The sequence below is a fragment of the Salvia splendens genome, chromosome 2 (assembly GCF_004379255.2).
Source record: "Salvia splendens isolate huo1 chromosome 2, SspV2, whole genome shotgun sequence".
NCBI classification, from domain to species: Eukaryota; Viridiplantae; Streptophyta; class Magnoliopsida; order Lamiales; family Lamiaceae; genus Salvia; species Salvia splendens.
In genome coordinates this window covers 15,756,434-15,774,314 of record NC_056033.1, presented here as the reverse complement: position 1 = coordinate 15,774,314, position 17,881 = coordinate 15,756,434, and the positions used below count along the sequence as shown (strand labels likewise).

The window sequence follows — 17,881 nt, the reverse complement described above, 5'->3', positions numbered from 1 at the left end:
TGCGTCGTTCAACGACACATAACCCTTGTGCGTCATTAACCAAAGAAGCATAAGGGTTGTGCGTTGCATTAATAACGACGCATAACCCTTGTGCGTCACTCCCCCATTCAGAATAAATCTAATCTTCTTCATTAAAATGGAATTCAATTAACATGCTTTACTAGAAAAAGAATTTTTCCATTAATTTCGTCCCTTCTTTTTCCCAGGAAAGTAAACGATAGAGAAATAAAAAAAAATTTTGTTTTATGCAATCGTAAATCTAGTTTGATTTTAAGTTGGCAAAGTGGTGCTTTTTAACATCTCAATCGAAACAAATCAAGCTTAGTGTAAGTTTAATGAAGTAACATCAGTTCCAGGCTGGCATGAGGTATTATAGTACCATTAGAAAGTTACCACCACGAACTTTTCATTGATATATTTGAATTTTACATATTGCCTCAATATGTTCTCTATCTTAGATTGGTTTATTTGGGATATAAGGCCATCCACAGTGGGGCGCCCTAAGGCGCGCCTTAAAGCCGCCCTATGCACTGTCACGTCAACATTTTATCCTCATGTCCTTCCACCTGCAGTGGAGCGCCCTAAGCATTTTACTATTGTTTGGTATTTAATTTAAATGTTTTCAAATATATAAATGCAAACTCATTAAAAACACAACGATTAACTAAAAGAACGGCAAAAAATTCATTGATTTTAAAAAAAAAGTTACACGAGTTATAAATAAAAAAAATGACTATCCTACAAAAGCCCCAACTTCCGGCTCAACTCATCGCTCAACCTCTGGAGGCGCTCGGCTTGGGCCGGATCCGTACACTTCATAAGGGCGTCGTGCGTATCCAACAACGTCCGCGCCATCGAGGCCGTTGCCAAATCCGCGTAGGCAAGTGTCGCCTGTATCGTCGCCGGGGTCGGGATCAGCGATGGGGGGGCGGCGGCCGAGGAGGATGTCACCTTCGCCTTCCCCTTGTTCTTCGCAGCCTTGACGCCTATGGGACGTCGCCGGGAGGACATCGGTGTGCCGGAACTCTCTTCCTCCGTGCACGTCTGGTTGAGGTCCACCGGACGAGTTTCGCTTTCGCTGGTTGTGTAACCACCAGTGTCGGTTGTCTTCGTCCTCTTTGCCGCACCGGAGTGCAGAATCCCGCCTTGGAACTTCTGCTTGTCCCTCAAGAGCGTTGAGCGACGTGCGCGATAGAGCGTTGTTGAAAGGCTTGAAGTCGCCGTACATGGACTGGTACGACAACAACGCTCTATCGCGCACGTCGCTCAAGCTCTTGCCGCTTCCCTGATCCCTCGAGCACTTCTCGTACTCCGCCGCGAACAGGTTGACTTGCTTCTTCACCTGATCCCAGTGCTTGCGGAGCTGCTCCCGTTGGCGCTTGTATGCGCTCGGCGGCTTCGCCTCATTGTAGCGCTCAGCGATGCGCTCCCAGTACGCGAGCTGCTTCTGGTTGTTCGTGAATATCGGGTCCTCCGATATATCCACCCAACACCTCACCAAGACGAGGGTTTCATCCGGCTAGTAGTTCGTACGGCCGGGGGCGTACTCTTCACAACTTGTCGGAGGTGGCAACTTGTGCGCCCGGTGCTTGGTCCGCTTCTTTCTGGCCGGGACAGAGGCAGTGTCGGCGGCGACGGCGCGACGGGAAGCGGCGGCAGGGCGAGTTGGAGACGGTTCCATGTCGGAGAGACCGTACGAATCCGTACTGAAGTCCGAATCGTACTGCGTGTTGGCGTCGAACGAACGATATTCGCCAGGTTGTGTACCCGGCCACCGTGCGCCATCTCCAAACATCGGGCTACTAGGACTTGAGTATCCACCAACATCCATTTTATAGCGTAATTTGAGAGTTTAAAAGTTAATCGAAAAGTTACAAATGAAAAGTGAAGCTGGGGTATATATATAACAAAATTTTTGAATTTTTTTAAAAAAAAAACTAAAACGCGTGCCATCGTTCATGTCGCCCACAGTGGGCGGACGATGACGCGGACGATGCCCTATCGTCCACGCCCGTGGACGACGCATCGTCCGTCGTCCGCGGTGCTACAGTGGCGGACGATAGCGCTCCCGATGCATCAGGCGCGCTATCGTCCGCCCCATTGTGGATGGCCTAAGGAACAAAGTTACTTTTCAAAATTACCAACCCAATTGAGAGATAGAAAAGAAATCACTATTTTGCATCGGGCGAGCTATCGTCCGCCCCGTTGTGGATGGCCTAAGGAACAAAGTTACTTTTCAAAATTACCAACCCAATTGAGAGATAGAAAAGAAATCACTATTTTGGCAGATTAATACGTGACCACGTGGATTAAAGGGTGGTGTCAGAAACTTTTTTAACTTTCTTTTCTTCAAGGAGGGCTTGAGGAATGCTTGAGAATGATCGACAAGGTGGTAGAACACACTTTAAGTTGATTAATCCGAGTATGTTGATTCGATTTAGTAGTTGTGGCTTGTTGTATTGTTTTCTTGAGGCTCTTTGAATTATCGCCTTGTGTGCTGAGGTGTTTGTTGTTTGCTTGACTGTCTGGAAGTACCCATCTTTGATGGTCTTGTTGTTCTTGCGTTTCGTTGTTTATTGTTGGTTGTTGGGTTTTGTTTGAGGTTTTTGTCTTGTTTTGTTGGTCTTGGAGCTAGAGTATTTTATTTAATATAAAAAGGGATTACTATTAAAGCTATTACTAAGACATGAAATATGGTTATTGATTCTCATTTTTAGTAGATACTAAAAATGTATTTTGAGCTGAAAAAAGGAGTAATAAACTTCAAAACATATTGTCTAAACAACCAAAAGTGATGAACATAATATTATACTTAGAGATAGTTATCAATTATTTCTTCATAAGAATTATACTACTACAACTTAAGCATGTGTGGATATATATAATTCAAGTCGCCTAGTCACTTTTGAGAAGAGCATTTCAATACACAACCTAATTTAAAGTATGCACTATATATATAAGGAGTCTGTGTAGGGATATCCATGGCTATAACCGGAGTCGAAAAGCATCATCAAGTCCCCTTGGTTGTTGTAGTCATGAAAACATTGAGAATCTCCGGTGAGATGAATAGAGATGTCGTGGATGCTCGGCCTCCGTTTGTCTTTGTCTCCGTTGAGCTGCCTCATATAGTACTTCTGAGCATGGCTAGCCACTTGTGTTGGAGTTTTCGACACCACGAAGTTTCGTGATATGTTTTTCCAGTCACCTTTGCCATGCTTTTCAAGCCCTAATAGGAAACGCCTGCAAAATTAGTGGAAAAGAAGAAAATAAAATTAAATTGATCATACGTTAAAATTTGTCAATAAATACATGAACTTTCAATTATTCTGATTTTTCATAGTATTACCAAATTTCAATGAATTAATGTTATTGTGACAAAATGGAGTAACATACTAAGGTCATCATTATTAGTTAACATGTTGTAGACTTCCAACTATATTATTAATTCAGTACATCATTTTCAACTCATATTAACAAAAGTGTGAAAATCAAAACAATTAATACTACTAGTTTTAAGTTGATGTGGTAAATGAGAATTAGGTAAAAAAGTTCATGTATTTAGACTCAAATAGCGAGATGTACCTGTGCTCGGACTCGGTCCAAGGGAGGCCTTTCTTGCGGTGGGAAGGCGAGGATCTGTTTGGAGAGAGATTGAAAGACAAGTATGCAGGAATGGGAACTAAACCGGCTTCGATATCACTCACATCCGAAACCAACTGTGTGTATTGATCTATCACATCGTACACGGATTTGGTCGGGATCATGGCCGCAATCTTGAACCATCTCTCGGGGCTCTCCTCCTCGAATAAGGCAAGCGCGCTCTCGAATGTCCTGTTTTCCTCGTTTGTCCACCTTGACTTCATTGACATCATATTCTTCACACACATCACCTCTTTCTACCTTCTTCACAATGAAATGTTGTAAGATTAATATAAACTATCTATGCTAAACACAGAGAATCTTTTAATGGGAATCAAGAATCCCAACTTTTCCAAGAGGAGAATCTTTAAAAGAAACAGAATCTTTGAAAAAACATGCATATAGATTAGGGAGAGATATTACAGCAAAATTTGTATTCCTGTTCTATTTTCTAGTAGTAATAATGATAGTATTATAGCTCCAAACATACATAGGTGGTTTTGGAGTTGCAAGGGAAATATATATACCACTCTTTGTGAAAACAAACCATCAACCATCACAAGCTAGCTATATGGAGATATGCCATTCAACTTTTTCTTTATGCCATTTCCATTAAAAGTAGAAATTAAATCAATAAAAAGGGGGAGATCAAGTGGGCAAAAAAGATACCGGAATATCTTATTCAAGTTGAGAGTATAAAAGTGTAACCTAAATCACATTCAGCTGGATTCCATTTCCAAAAATAAAGTACATACCCATGATATTTCAATTCATATCATTGATTTTAGTAGAAATCCTAAATTTGACATCACATTCATTATTACTAGTATAATTTACATACACCCTCCATCCCAGAAAAAGCCGAATTTCTTTTTGTCGTCCGTCTTATGCAAATAGTCGATATTAGGGATGTCAATGTAGCCCGTAACCCATGGGCTGGCCAGAAAAGCCCGTCAAATTTATAGGGTTAGGGTTGGAAATTTCTAGCCCGATAAAATCAAAACCCGATTAGCCCACACCCGATTAACCCGCAACCCATTAGGGCCAGATCCGAAAACCCGATAAAATTTCTATCATTCTATTTTTTTACTCCTAATTCGACATTTCATTGATTAATTTTAACTAAAAAAATAACTTTCAATTTTATATTAAATATACAAATTATATATTGAATTTTTATTAATATAATAATTGATAAATAAATTAAAATCTTCAAATTCACAAAAAAAATATTTAAATTTCTAAAACATGCATTAAAATTCTACGAAATATCTCAAATATTAGTTTTTGATCATGTTTATGATTGAGTTTAAGCATATATCTTAAATATATCATAATTAAATGTTTTACATTGTATGAATATTAGTAATTTTAATCATTATTTATTGGATTGATCGCATGTTAATATTATCGGTAGCAACCCGATTAACCCACTGGGCTAGCCCGAAACCCGAGCTTTTAGGGTTAGGGCTGAGCTTTTATAACCCGAAAGAAATCGCAACCCGATTAGCTCTCACCCACTTGACCCGCAACCAGAGTAGGGTTGGCCTGAAACCCGACGGGCCGGCCCGATTGACATCCTAGCCGATATCCATTTATGACAACTTTTTCTGCTTTGCTTTTACTTAATCATTTATGGAACCCCATTATCTACTACATTATTTCAACTACTTTTTCTTTAGTCTTCTTACTATACAAATCACGCATTAAAGCCCATGTCATCCTCAATTACCATATTTCTATGGGACGGAGTGAGTATATATTACTCTCTCCGTTCCATGTTAATAGAGTAATTTTCTATTTTGGGAAGTTTCAAGTTAATTGAGTCATTTCTATTTTTGACAAAAAATAATTCTCACTTTTACTTTATTCTCTCTTACTTTATTTTCTCTTACTTTTTCCACCATTCATTTAACAAATTATTCTTAAACTCTGTGCTGAAAAGAAATGTCTCTATTAACAAGGAGCGGAGAGAGTATGATTAACTAGACAAAGATTCGTTTGCCTTTAAAAAATAAAATGGCGCAACTCAATTGGCATTATAATTAATGATTCCAAACTATTTGTATACCAATTATATTGCCACTAGAGCAAGATTCTACGATTACTAAGATTTTATTAGGGGCGAATGAATATTCTTTTTTCGAATCCTTTTTTTTGCACCGTTATTATCAGTATAAAGCTATAGGGAAGACGGATGGAAAATAATTTTGGAGCAAGTAAATAATTCTGTTAATTGAATTATATTTAATTGATTAACATGGATGTCAATATAATCATCATAATTATTACGCGGAGATCTTCATGTGAATTGTTTTATTTCGTTTGTCGATTTTTTTTTATTTCTTGTGGATTCTATTTTGCATGGTTACAATGTTAGGTTGTTGATTTGGTTATCAAAGAGATGAATGGTTGCATTATCGTTTTCAATTAATTGTCACATAGTATTTTCTTTTATGTCCATGAGTAATTATCTTTCGTTTTTTTTCCTGCGTTCATCTGCGAATAATTGTCTAAATTACTTTCTACTATTTTTAATAAATGGATCACACGTTCCACTAACTCCTCTACTCTCATTTTATTATAACTATGTAACTCACTCACTCGTGTGATGTGCGATCCACTGTATTTCTTTCAATATATAAGAGTTATATTTTGTCATTTCGTTCCGTCCATAATAAGAGTCATATTTCCCTTTTACCATAAATAGCAATTAGGCCCCTCACATTCCACCAACTTATTCAACTCACATTAAATTAAAATCATTTGCTACGAAGCTTATAAGAAGCGCCTGTAGCTCAGTGGATAGAGCGTCTGTTTCCTAAGCAGAAAGTCGTAGGTTTGACCCCTACCTGGCGCGATTTTTTATTTTAACCATGTATTTTTGTCGACGAAAAATGTTAACACAACGAAGTTGCACATCATTTTTGTCCGTTGCAAGCAAATTCTTGGTGGAAGCAGTTTCTAGATGCGATCTCAATAGCGCCCTCAATTCTATTGATACAAGACTTATACAGATATCCCAAGTAGTCCATTATCTGCTCCTCGGAGACGCCTTCGAGTGGTTTGATCTTGAATTTCCACTCGACCAGAGTCGAGCCATAGCCGTAGTATGTGAGGTTGAGTGAGTTTGAAGATCCATCAAGGCCTACATTGCTTGCTTCCAACTCATACGTGTAAGTGTGGGACTCGGAGTCCATGGCAACGAGCCTTTCCTTGATCCATGACCTGTCCTCGTCTTTTTGTGGGAACATGAACCCCGAGACTAGCCTTGTGTAGCCTGCAACGCCTTCCTGCCCGGATAGATCAGTGCATGTTTCCACCATCGGCATCCATTCCTGTAGTTTGCTGCTTGAGGAAACCATGTCCCACACCTTGTCTATTGGTGCATCAACAATGCCTCCTACTGATCTATGCCATTTCATCACCTCTTTTGCCTTTTCCATAGAATTTCTTGAAAGAAAATTATAGTTTCGAGCCAAGAAATATCTAGTAGGACAGCTTGGTTTTGTAGTGGCATATCGTGTTCGCGAATACGCGGTTGTATCTGAGATTGCAAGATGATTCCTAGCACAAGAAATGCTTTGGAAACTACAATGACAAAGTTCAAACTGGCATTTACAATGAATATATGCATTATTTTCTTCTCCCTCTCTACTGAAAACAAACAAAGAAAACAGTTTGGCAGCAAAAAAAAAAGCAGGTATTTGATAATTGGAACTCATGATCAAGCTAGTGACATCAAATGCACAACACAAAAATTTGGAAGAATTGTAAAGCTGGTGACATCAAATGCAATAGCTTGATTCGTTTCACTTGAGATTCGTTTTCTCTTGAATCATAAAACTGGTAAGCTAAAACTCAGCTGAGCAAAAGAACCAGCTAGGGGAGTACTATTCTACTACAATCACATTTCAAGGTATATTGTTTTCCATCACAAATTGTGCACATTTCTTTTCTTATCTTCTCTCTCACCAGTGCTTTCCTGCCTGCAAAAATTAATGTAAACGAGTAAAGAAATTTTTAAGAGGTATATATATAGTGTGTGTGAGAGAGAGAGAGAGAGAGCAGGACCGGGCCATCCATGTTACCTTGAAAGCTTTAAGCATCCGGCTTATCTATGCTGCTATTGCTGGTATCACCATGCTTTTCACCTTGCAGATCAATTAAACATATCAATATTTGCAACTCATCATACTTGTAAGATCATTGGCTAGTAGAAATTACCAGTGTCTTCTGCTCCCTGGCTTGTTAAAGCTACGTCAAGGTCCATAGTTTGAGGGAGATGAGAAGAGGACATAGAAACTTGATCACCTTGCAGATCAATAACACCTATCATTATTTGCAACTCACCACTCACCATAATTGTTAGCATCTTTAAAGCATAAGGTAGTAGAAATTACCAGTGTCGTCTGTTGCCAGGCTTCGTAAAGCTTGGTTAAGGTCCAGAGTTTGATCGAGAGAAGAAGAAGCTTGATCTCCATCAGGGTTTCCCTCAGCAGCACTATGCTCAAAGACTGGAACCATAAAAGATTTAGTTTGTGCCTCTGTTGGGCTACTGGATGGTTGATTCGCCATGGGTGCAGTTGTCAGTGGACTAGGTCCAGTAGTAATGTGGACAGGAACAACAGCATCCTGAGAACATGATGGGCTAGATATGCTGCCACTCCCACCAACTGCATTGACATCGAACGTTGAAGTAGGATTTGGTGCTGCTGCAGAAGCTATTTCAGATTCATATAGACAAATATTAGAGAAATTATAATGAGAAACTTACCAAAGTATTTCATGCTGTCCCATATAAACAAAGTTATTGCAGAGACTTACTAGTACTCATCTGACGACGTCGCGCTAGGACTAGATTAATGGCCCGAGTAGAAGCCCTACGACCAGGAGAAAGTCTTGCACTTGCCCTTTTCCTCTTGATAGCAGCCCATTTCTGACAAGTTAATTGTATTCCGGTTAAATAACAATAGAAAAAGATGTTATGAATACATAAATCTGTATGAGACAATGGCAGTAGCTTAATGTAAAGATAATTGCAAATTTTCATTATTACCTAGAATGACAGATGAAGCATCAAATATAATATACAGCATAAATCCTAAGCATAGTTGAGAAGAAGCAACATAAAGAAGTTGACAATTTACCAAGATGATATATGCGTTCCCAAAGCAGATGAAATGTATGCATCATCCATTTTTCATTGTGTGCCTATATACTTAAACAAATAGTGCCTACAAAAGCGTTAATGGTACCCACCCGAGATAGCTCATGTGCCGTTCTTTCATGTTTGAAATTTACACTCGAAATGAGATCCCAGTTTTCACCATATTTTCGCACTGAATTGGTGAGTCTCAAATCATCTACTGCAGTCCAAACCACCCTTGTTTTTCTTGGAGAGGAAGCATCAGCTCCTGATGTCTCACTTGCAGATAATTCGTCGTTTGGTAGGGGAACAGTAATCGTAACATGTTTCTCCACTATCGTATCAGGACGGGAACTATCAGCATGCCTCTTCCACTTTGCTACTTTCATTGTCAATGGAGCTTCTACAGTCAACAAGTTTGGCTCATGAATTATTGGATATTCAGAAGTAGCTAAAACCTGCATTGGACCATCATTATATTACATTTGATTAAATTTGGTGACAAATATTGATAAGTACTAACATTAGTATCTACAAAAGATCAAATAAATACTCAATAGTAAGAATATGGAAACCAAGAATTGAGAAAGTAAGGCTACTAACATTGACACATGCTGCTGCCTCTGCTTTAGACTTAGGGCTAGCCTCTGGATCAGCCTCAATTTCTTTCTCTAAATCACTATCATCGTCCTACATTCAAAAACAAGAAATCAGAAACAAGCAGTCAATTTAAATAGGGGAATTATAACTCACCAAAGGGTTTGAATCATCCAATTGATCGGCTAGATCGTGGCCATAGGCTAGATGGCGCCAAAGCATTTGATACTCCCTTGCGTTGGAAATCCCAGTCCTAGTGTTCTTCACCATTTCATGCCAGTCAATTTTCGGTGCAGCTGATTTATCTACTTCTTGTAGCAATTGAAGCACCGTCTGCTCCGAGTATCTGTCAAACGACGAAGCAAAGAGATTAGCGCCAATTTTCGGTTAATCAAGAAAGGGGGATGAAAAATGTCTCTCACCTTTCTAAGAGATTAGCGGTGTTCTCTTCTACTGTCGCAGACCCTTTCTCCGCCTCACTGCGTTCTTCTGTCGTATTCCCTTTCTCCGCGTCGCTGCTTTCCTCCGTCGTATCCCCTTTCTCCGCCTCGCTGCTTTCTTCCGTCGTAGACCCTTTCTCCGGCTCATCGTCAGCCATTGCTACTATCACTATCAGTAGTAAACAAGAGAGAGAGATGATTTTGAAAAGTTTGAGCGAATTTTGAAAATAAAAGTTTCAAGAAGATGATTTATAAGAGAGAGTGAAAAATTAGCTCAACTAAAAGAGACTGAATAACTGAATTTGGCGCATCTCTCTCTCTCTTTCAAACAGAAAATAACCGAATTTTGGCACCACAGCTAACATACGCCGCTGCAGTGCGCATTAAACCTCTCTTCTCCCACAAAACAGAGACCCACACATGGCGAAAATGCCTTCTCTCCTCCTCATCACCTCCATCCTCCTCCTTTTCCACTCCGCCGCCGCCGCCACCACCGTAGGCGTCACTTACAACCCCTCCCTCCCCAACCTCCCCCCGCCGGAGCGCGTGGTCTCCACGCTCCAATCCCTCTGCGTCTCCGCCGTCCGCCTCCTCGATCCGTCGCCTGCCGCCGTCCGCGCCTTCGCCTACACCAACATCACACTCCTCCTCACCGCCCCCAACCACCTCATCCCCTCCTTCGCCGCCAACCGTTCGGCCGCCGCTCTCTGGCTCCACTCGCACGTCCTCCCCTACCACCCCCGCACTCACATCTCAATCATCTCCGCCGGCGCCGACGTCATCACCACCACCTCCGCCGCCGTCGATCCCTCCGCCGTCCTCCTCCCTGCGATGCGCAACCTCCGCCTCGCCCTATTCGACCTCGGCATCCGCACAATCTCCGTTTCCACCACATTCTCCTTCATCGACATCATGACGACGTCGTTTCCCCCCTCCGCAGCCGAATTCCAGGAACCGATCGGATCGCTCGTCGTTCGCCCCTTGCTCGAGTTCCTCGACGAAACCAACTCATCCTTCCTCATCAACCTCTACCCCTACAACATCTTCAGCATCAACTCCGAAATTCCGCTCGGATTCGTTCTATTCCAGGAGAATCCGTTCAATTTCCGCGATGACGTGGTCACCGGAGTGAGATACCGGAACCTGTTCGACATGATGGTAGACGCAATCGTCGCGGCCATGGCGGTGTCAGGGCAGGAGAACGTGCCGGTGATCGTGACGGAGACCGGCTGGCCGAGCGAATCGGAGGCGCAGGAAGGAAACTACGCCGAGATGTACTTGGGAGGTCTGCTGAGGCATCTGCGATCTGGATTGGGAACGCCTCTGAGGAAGGAAGGCGCGGCGGAGGCGTATGTGTATGAGTTATTTGATGAGAAGAGTACCTTCAACAATACGAATGGTACAACCAGTGATGCAGCGATGGGCGGCCGCACCTTGGGAGTGGGAGGGAAACAGTGGGGGATCATGTACCCTAACATGACCATGAAGTACAGGATCCATTTCTCCTATTCGTCGCCGAATCTTGGCCCAAGCTTGGTTCGCCTGGTTTTTCTGGTTTGCATTCTGCTCATTTTACTCAATTGTAAAGTAGCTCTTGAGATTTTCGATATCCTATTCAAAAATTGAGATGATTCCTGTTTGTGATTGGAGTTGTGTAACATTTGATGTTCTTTTTTTGTGAATTTTGGATTGTTGTTAGATGTCATTGAGATTTCATTCACCAGCTTTTTTGAGATTCCGATCACTGCCATTTTCTATGTGAATTTCTACATTAAATTGGTGTTGAAGGTAATTTGGCGGGAATCTAGATGTTAAATTATGTTTCAAACCACACAGCTTTTTGTATATCCCAAAATAGGGTATCTATCAATCCTTTATGATAATTGGCTACAGTGAAATCACCATAGGATTTTATACCACAAAAGTGAGACCATTTCAATCAGGTGCCACATAACTCTTGTATTATTACTCCTACCATATAGTATTATCTTTTAAAAAAAACATGTCCATAACAAAGTGTTCAGAATGGATAACATTGCTTCTGTTTTAGATACATTACTAACTCATAAAGAGTCACGGAGACATCATTTTGAACCCCAAAGAAAAATGTATGTATAACCACAACTTCAATTTCTTTTCACTAATTGATTGATGTAAAAAGAATTATAATAGTGACATATAGTGTCTGAGTTGAGGAAAGAATAGAGTGATTAAAAAAAGGATCTGATTTAGTAACCGAGATTGTATGCAATAAAAACTCCTACACAGCTAATGAGGTGTTTGGAGCCCTCACCCACCCCCACCCACGCCTTCCTGGCCAAAATTTCATACGCCCGAAGCAAAGCATCGGTAGTCAACAGTATCACCTTTTCATATCAAAACATAGATGGTTATGGCTCAAAGACTCAATGTGTTCCTTCATTTAGTACGCTTCTTGGCTTCACTGTACAGGATAACGCCCAATACTGTCAACGAATATCCAAGCATTCCAGTCACAGAGACGGGGTTCTTGAAAATTAATATGGAGACTACAACTGCCACTGCCCCTTTAGCATTTCCAAGAACCTGAAGGAATCCACAAGTCATTATCAAAGTGTATAACTGGTACAAACCAGCCTTGGGCATATTATTCTCCAATTAAATGAATATATAAATGCAGAAAAAATGTTGCTGGCACGGTTAGCTTGGATTTTACAGATAGGCAATAGTTGAAAACGGAGATCAGCAGATAAAGAAAACAAAGGCTCAAAGCAACAAGAGTAAACGAAGTACTTTTACTGGGAAAGAAAATTAATACATATAACCCAACAAGAGTACTTTTACTGGGAAAGAAGTACCTGAAGAGTGAGGGCACTGGTGTGTTTCGTGACCAGGAAATTGGTCAAATTCACAAAATATGCAAGTGCAGAATTGAACAGCAATAACCATATAATTTTGATATCCTCTCTTGCCAGGGCCAATGTGATACCAACAACATTTTCTTCCATGAGGAGTGTTACAGGAAGTAGAAATACTACAGCTATGGGAGCCATGTAGAGGAGCAGATTCATTGAATTCAGTTTTTCCCTTCAAACAGAAGGAGGACTTTCAGAATCCAAATGTAATAATATAGCACATTGTCAACTTAGCCCTATGCGTGAATATAGAATCATTACCCTTCAGAAGAAAGCAAAATACCCTGAACCACTGACTTGAGAGCCCTCGCAGCTGTTGCACCAATACACATGATAAACCCGAATAAATGGAAACTAGGTTCGCCCTACACCAATTAAAGAGGTAGACAATTAGAACAAAATGTGTCACTGGCACATAGTAAAATGAAAAAAAGTTATGTGCTGAGGAAATTAGAATCAACATGACTCTTAAATACTTATCAGGCAACCTTACTTCAACGACATCACTCGCACAAAATGGTATCATGGAAACATCATAATCATAATGGCCCCAGAAAAATGATCTATCTGATCCAGACAAAGCAGCCTCCACCAGCAGAGAATACAAGGCTTTAAATACACAAATTACTTATTAATAGTACCTAAATTGATCGACATCAGTTTGATGAGAACACAAAAGAAGCTCATTTTCCCTAAATGCAAAAAGAGGGGCATTTAATAAAAAACACGCCCTAAACTAGCAGAACAATTGTTCGACAGGTTCATTGCAACACATAACAGGAGATCATTCTTTTGCTCATATTTTCCCCATAGAAACCTCATCCAATGAACCCGTACAACGGAGAAATTAAAATGCCAATAAACAAATCAAATTCACCAAACCAAACTTGAATCAAAGGAAAGAGGCATACCCCACTCGCGATGACAACTCCAGTAACAACAGGAACCAACGTTAAATAAGTCAACCACGCTTCCCTCTTGAGCGTCATCAAGTAGGCAAACACCGCAGTGAAAAAAGGCGTGGTGGCGCCAATCGCCTGATTGAAGCTCACCGGCAAGTACTTGAGTGAGATGTTGCCGCTGACAACCGAAGCGCAGAAAATCAAGCTGAGCGCCGAGATCTTCATGAACTGAACCCTAGATCTTATCGTCTGCATCGGCACCATCTTCATCCACGCGATCGCGATGTAGCTGAGCAACGAGCACGCCGTCATGTGGCACATCGTCAGGAAAATCGGGTACTTGAACCCGTAATTGCTCAGCAAATACTTGTTCAGCAGCAAAACCCCAATGTTCGACGAGTACCACGACGCCACCAGCCCGATCGTGAACAGCCGCCCCTGGGATTTCGCCGCCACCATCTTCAACCAAATTCAATTCACAAATCCTCAAATATTACGCAATCCCCAGATCCTATCGAAAATCGGAGAATTTCTACGGCGAGTTCACTGAGAATCCTGCACGGATCTACTAGGGCTCAACGAAAGGTAAGCAGACGGACTAAATTGAAGAGATCTGAGTAGCATTGGTGGTGGAATCGTCGATTTCAACGGCTCAGATTCAGCGCAAAATCGTCAACATAAAAAAAATCAAAACTAACTCATAAAATCTGACATGAATGTTGAATTGCTAAGACCTTACATGAATGTTGAATCGCTGAAAATAATATATACACTGTGGAGAGGGAGCAGAAGAAAAGGAGAGAAATATCGCGTGGTGTGTGTGTGTTTTTCACTTTTTGGAGGTGTGAGAGATGACCGACGAAGAACTTGGTTTGCAGCGGGTTTATTAATTAGGAATAATTAATAAAGTAATCACCGATGAAATAGAAATATAGAATAGTTTATTTATTTATTTTATAAGTTCATGTTTTTATTCGCATTTAGACTTTTAAAAATTAAAATTTTCAAATCTTCTTCTTCGTTAGAATCAGATAAGAGAATTTTTTCTAAGGATCTTTTTAATCCTTCATCAATAGATAGACTATTGATTTTCTTTTTTATTTTACACTTGTTAGCGTAATGCCTTGGCCTATGGCATTTATAGCATACCGGAGTTTTACTCCTTTTGGAAGGATACTCTCTTTCCTTAATAAAAATGAGTTTTTGTATTTTTTCTTCCTTCTGATTTTTCTAAACTCATTTTCCCTATACTTGTAGGGTTTTCTAAACTTTTCTCTATTTTTTACTCTTTTAGAGCTTTCCTGATTAATCGGCTGTACTCCAATTTGTTCACAGAAGGCACCGATAATCTTTTTTCTAAGTACATTTTCTATTTGTACTTGTTTGTGAAGTTTTATTTCACTACATATATTGATTCCTTCAGAAATTATTTCTGAAGATAAATATCCATATGTATAGATATGGTAGAGAATTTCCCCATTATTCTTTTGCTTAATCCTATTTCGGACCCTTTCAGCAAAGAAGTGTGGCAATCCTAATAAGAATTTTTCTTTCCAGAAATCTTGATGGCAATCTTCTCTCGTAAAAACTTTGGAAAAGAAAACATCTTTGTACCACATGTACTGAGAGAGATTATGACATCTAAGATTCATCAATTGTTCTTGAGTTTTATCAAGCTGTAAAGAGACTTCTCCTATAAAATGTTTGGTTATAGTGTATAGTAGTGTATTAACACTATCAGGAATATTGACAAGAGTGTCATTCCTGTTTTCAACCTTAACATCAGATAGAATCTGTTGTTTAGTTGTTTCATTAAAACAAAAATCCCACCAACCTTTTAGTTGGTCAGTAAACCCTTGGACAATCGCTTGAGCAATGGTCCTGTCATTAGTACCATTAACTCTGCAAGCCGAAGCATACATAGTCATATAATTAATGACTGCTTGAATTTGATATTCAGATAATCCGTCTATATTCCATTCATTAATGGATTTTCCATCATAAGAACATGCATTATATTCAACAAATTGCTCAAGTTGCATGTCAACTGGTGTTGGCTTATGATAATAAGGCTTTGCCGGAATATTATAGACCATTCTCTTCTTATAAGAAGATGATATCTTATTGATTTCAAAAGGATTATTTTTCCCTTCTATGCTTAATTTTTTAAACTGATCTATTTGATTATCAGTAAGGTCTGTCTGTTTATCAGATTCGCTTGAAGCATCTAAACTTTAATCTTCTTGATCTGATTCAGACGTCAATCCTTCTCCTTGATTTAAAGGAGCACAATTGTTTTCCTCAATATTGAGACTTTTAAGTCTCTTTCCTAACTCTTCTATCATTTCTGAAGAGGGGTTTGGAATTACCTTTAATTTTAATTTTTCAGAAGACATAGGTTTAAATAAAACCTTATCGTCTCTCTTCACAGAGGTCTTTTCCACATGAGTTTTAGGGATTTTCTCAATTCTACTCAACTGTTCTCCTACGGTTTTGAGGTATAGATTGGTATAATTATTTTGTGAAATTATATCCTCAATTTTTCCCCCTATCCCTTTTTCTATAAGGAGCAGCAATTATATCCTCTTCATTGTATTTAAAAGAAAGATTTACTTCGGGAGGATGGATGCTTTTGACAATTTTCCCCGAAATAGTCACAAATTGCTTATAGGAAGAGCTAATGTTTGAAACAAAATTTTTATCTTCAAAATCGGGAAATTTCCTTTTATGAAGAGCGTAAAATTTTTCAATAAACTCAAAAAAGTTCGACGCTTGGGCGGCTCAGGGCGCACAGACAGTCGTGGAGAGGCTGGTTCATTGTCTCGAGCACTATTCTGTCGTGTCGGGTCAGATGGTGAACAGGGGAAAGAGTCATTTCTACCTCTTTGAGAAGTTCGACGCTTGGGCGGCTGAGGTGGCAGAGGCGAGTGGATTCGAGCAGGGACTCCTCCCTTTCACTTACCTTGGTGTCCCTATCTATAAGGGGGGCTGAAGGCCGGCTATCTTTTAGATATCCGACAGAAGATGGTGGACCGGATTCACAGCTGGTCTCACATACATCTTTCTCTTGGAGGGCGACTCGCTCTGATCAAGAGCACCCTTGTCACCATCCCTCTTCACATCTTCCAGGTCCTGAAGCCGTTTGAGTATTGGATGAGGGAGTTGGAGCAGATCTTGGCCTGGTTCTTTTGGGGCACGGTTGGGGAGCAGAGGAAGATTCACTGGGTTAGCTGGAAGAAGAAGATTTGCTTGCCGTTGGATGAGGGAGGCCTCGGCGTCCGTCGTTTCAGCGAGGTCGTCAAAGCTTTCAGCATCAGGCTCTGGTGGAGACTCCTCGCACAGGATTCACTTTGGGCGCAGTTCACTATGCGCAAGTACTGTTTCCATGCTGGGCGTGCTTTTATTTCCCCTTACTCTGTGCATGATAGTTCTATTTGGCGTCGCCTCACTGGTATTAGGGGTCAGGTGCATGGTCTCATTAGATGGTCCCTCGGTGAAGGGCGGATTAGTTTCTGGGACGACGTGTGGGTCGGGGACCTTCCCCTTAGGACCTATTGTCTGCCCGGGACTGATCTTCCTGCCGTTGAGGTTTCTTGGTTCTGGCATGATCATACTTGGCATGTTGATAAACTGCATGATTACTTGGCTTTGTATGGTGTGCCTTTGCATGTGTTGGATCTTATCAGGGCTGTACCGATTGAGGTGGGCAGGCGAGATGTGATGCGATGGAGCCTCACTGGCGATGGCGAGTTCTCGACGGCCTCAGCTTGGGAGCTCATCCGGACACGGTCCCCTAGACATTGCGGACTTCGCATGGTTTGGAATGCTGGGCTGACCCCTACCATCTTTGTCTTCATCTGGCGCCTCCTCCTCCAGAGGCTCCCTGTTGAGTGTTATGTTCAGGCATGTGGTATCTCTCTAGCATCCAAGTGTCTCTGTTGTGTCTCTTCTATTTCAGTCGAGTCGTTTCAGCATTTGTTTGTGTCGAGTCCTCTGGCGAGATCGGTTTGGGATTACTTTGATGGCTGGTTCCCTTACATCAGCACACACATTCACACGTGCACTGATATTGCACATAGATTAGGATTTTGGTGGAGGTCCTCTCACAGGGCCACCGCCTTGCACATCAGCTTCATTATTCCCTGTTTGGTATACTGGTTTATCTGGACGGAGAGGAATAGCTGCAAGCATCGCGGCATTTCTTTTCGTTCTTCACATGTTATTTGGCAGGTTGTTCGGCACCTGCGGATCTTGGTGGCG

General features: G+C 40.9%; 5 protein-coding genes and 1 non-coding gene across 7 annotated transcripts; 2 read left to right on the top strand and 4 right to left on the bottom strand.

The window, feature by feature from the left end:
* Positions 1–2,806: 2,806 nt before the first annotated feature.
* Positions 2,807–4,157, bottom strand: LOC121766440 (transcription factor DIVARICATA-like). The gene is made up of 2 exons (XM_042162726.1): positions 3,583–4,157; positions 2,807–3,240 (listed from the first exon to the last, which is right to left on the bottom strand). The coding sequence occupies exons 1-2, from the start codon at positions 3,885–3,887 to the stop codon at positions 2,949–2,951; spliced, it is 597 nt and encodes a 198-aa protein (XP_042018660.1). The 5' UTR covers positions 3,888–4,157; the 3' UTR covers positions 2,807–2,948.
* A 2,269-nt stretch (positions 4,158–6,426) lies between these two features.
* Positions 6,427–6,499, top strand: TRNAR-CCU. The gene has a single exon. It is a non-coding gene; the product is annotated as a tRNA-Arg (tRNA).
* A 61-nt stretch (positions 6,500–6,560) lies between these two features.
* LOC121774610 lies at positions 6,561–7,089 on the bottom strand. The gene has a single exon (XM_042171475.1). It carries the CDS (start codon positions 7,083–7,085, stop codon positions 6,561–6,563), a length of 525 nt encoding a protein of 174 aa, XP_042027409.1. The 5' UTR covers positions 7,086–7,089.
* Positions 7,090–7,387: 298 nt separating this feature from the next.
* On the bottom strand, positions 7,388–9,983 carry LOC121761950. 2 transcript variants are annotated; one of them, XM_042157667.1, is made up of 9 exons: positions 9,808–9,983; positions 9,542–9,731; positions 9,392–9,478; positions 8,902–9,246; positions 8,467–8,578; positions 8,043–8,363; positions 7,867–7,971; positions 7,731–7,793; positions 7,388–7,628 (listed from the first exon to the last, which is right to left on the bottom strand). In XM_042157667.1, the coding sequence occupies exons 1-8, from the start codon at positions 9,981–9,983 to the stop codon at positions 7,741–7,743; spliced, it is 1,389 nt and encodes a 462-aa protein (XP_042013601.1). In that variant the 3' UTR covers positions 7,388–7,628; positions 7,731–7,740. The 2 variants fall into 2 exon arrangements, with proteins under 2 accessions (XP_042013601.1, XP_042013608.1); XM_042157674.1 differs by having other exon boundaries at positions 7,867–7,953.
* A 224-nt stretch (positions 9,984–10,207) lies between these two features.
* Positions 10,208–11,541, top strand: LOC121761965 (glucan endo-1,3-beta-glucosidase 13-like). Its single transcript, XM_042157683.1, has one exon. It carries the CDS (start codon positions 10,246–10,248, stop codon positions 11,449–11,451), a length of 1,206 nt encoding a protein of 401 aa, XP_042013617.1. The 5' UTR covers positions 10,208–10,245; the 3' UTR covers positions 11,452–11,541.
* A 399-nt stretch (positions 11,542–11,940) lies between these two features.
* On the bottom strand, positions 11,941–14,501 carry LOC121761941 (probable sugar phosphate/phosphate translocator At3g11320). Its single transcript, XM_042157657.1, has 4 exons — positions 13,631–14,501; positions 12,981–13,084; positions 12,663–12,891; positions 11,941–12,390 (listed from the first exon to the last, which is right to left on the bottom strand). The coding sequence occupies exons 1-4, from the start codon at positions 14,078–14,080 to the stop codon at positions 12,244–12,246; spliced, it is 930 nt and encodes a 309-aa protein (XP_042013591.1). The 5' UTR covers positions 14,081–14,501; the 3' UTR covers positions 11,941–12,243.
* Positions 14,502–17,881: the final 3,380 nt, after the last annotated feature.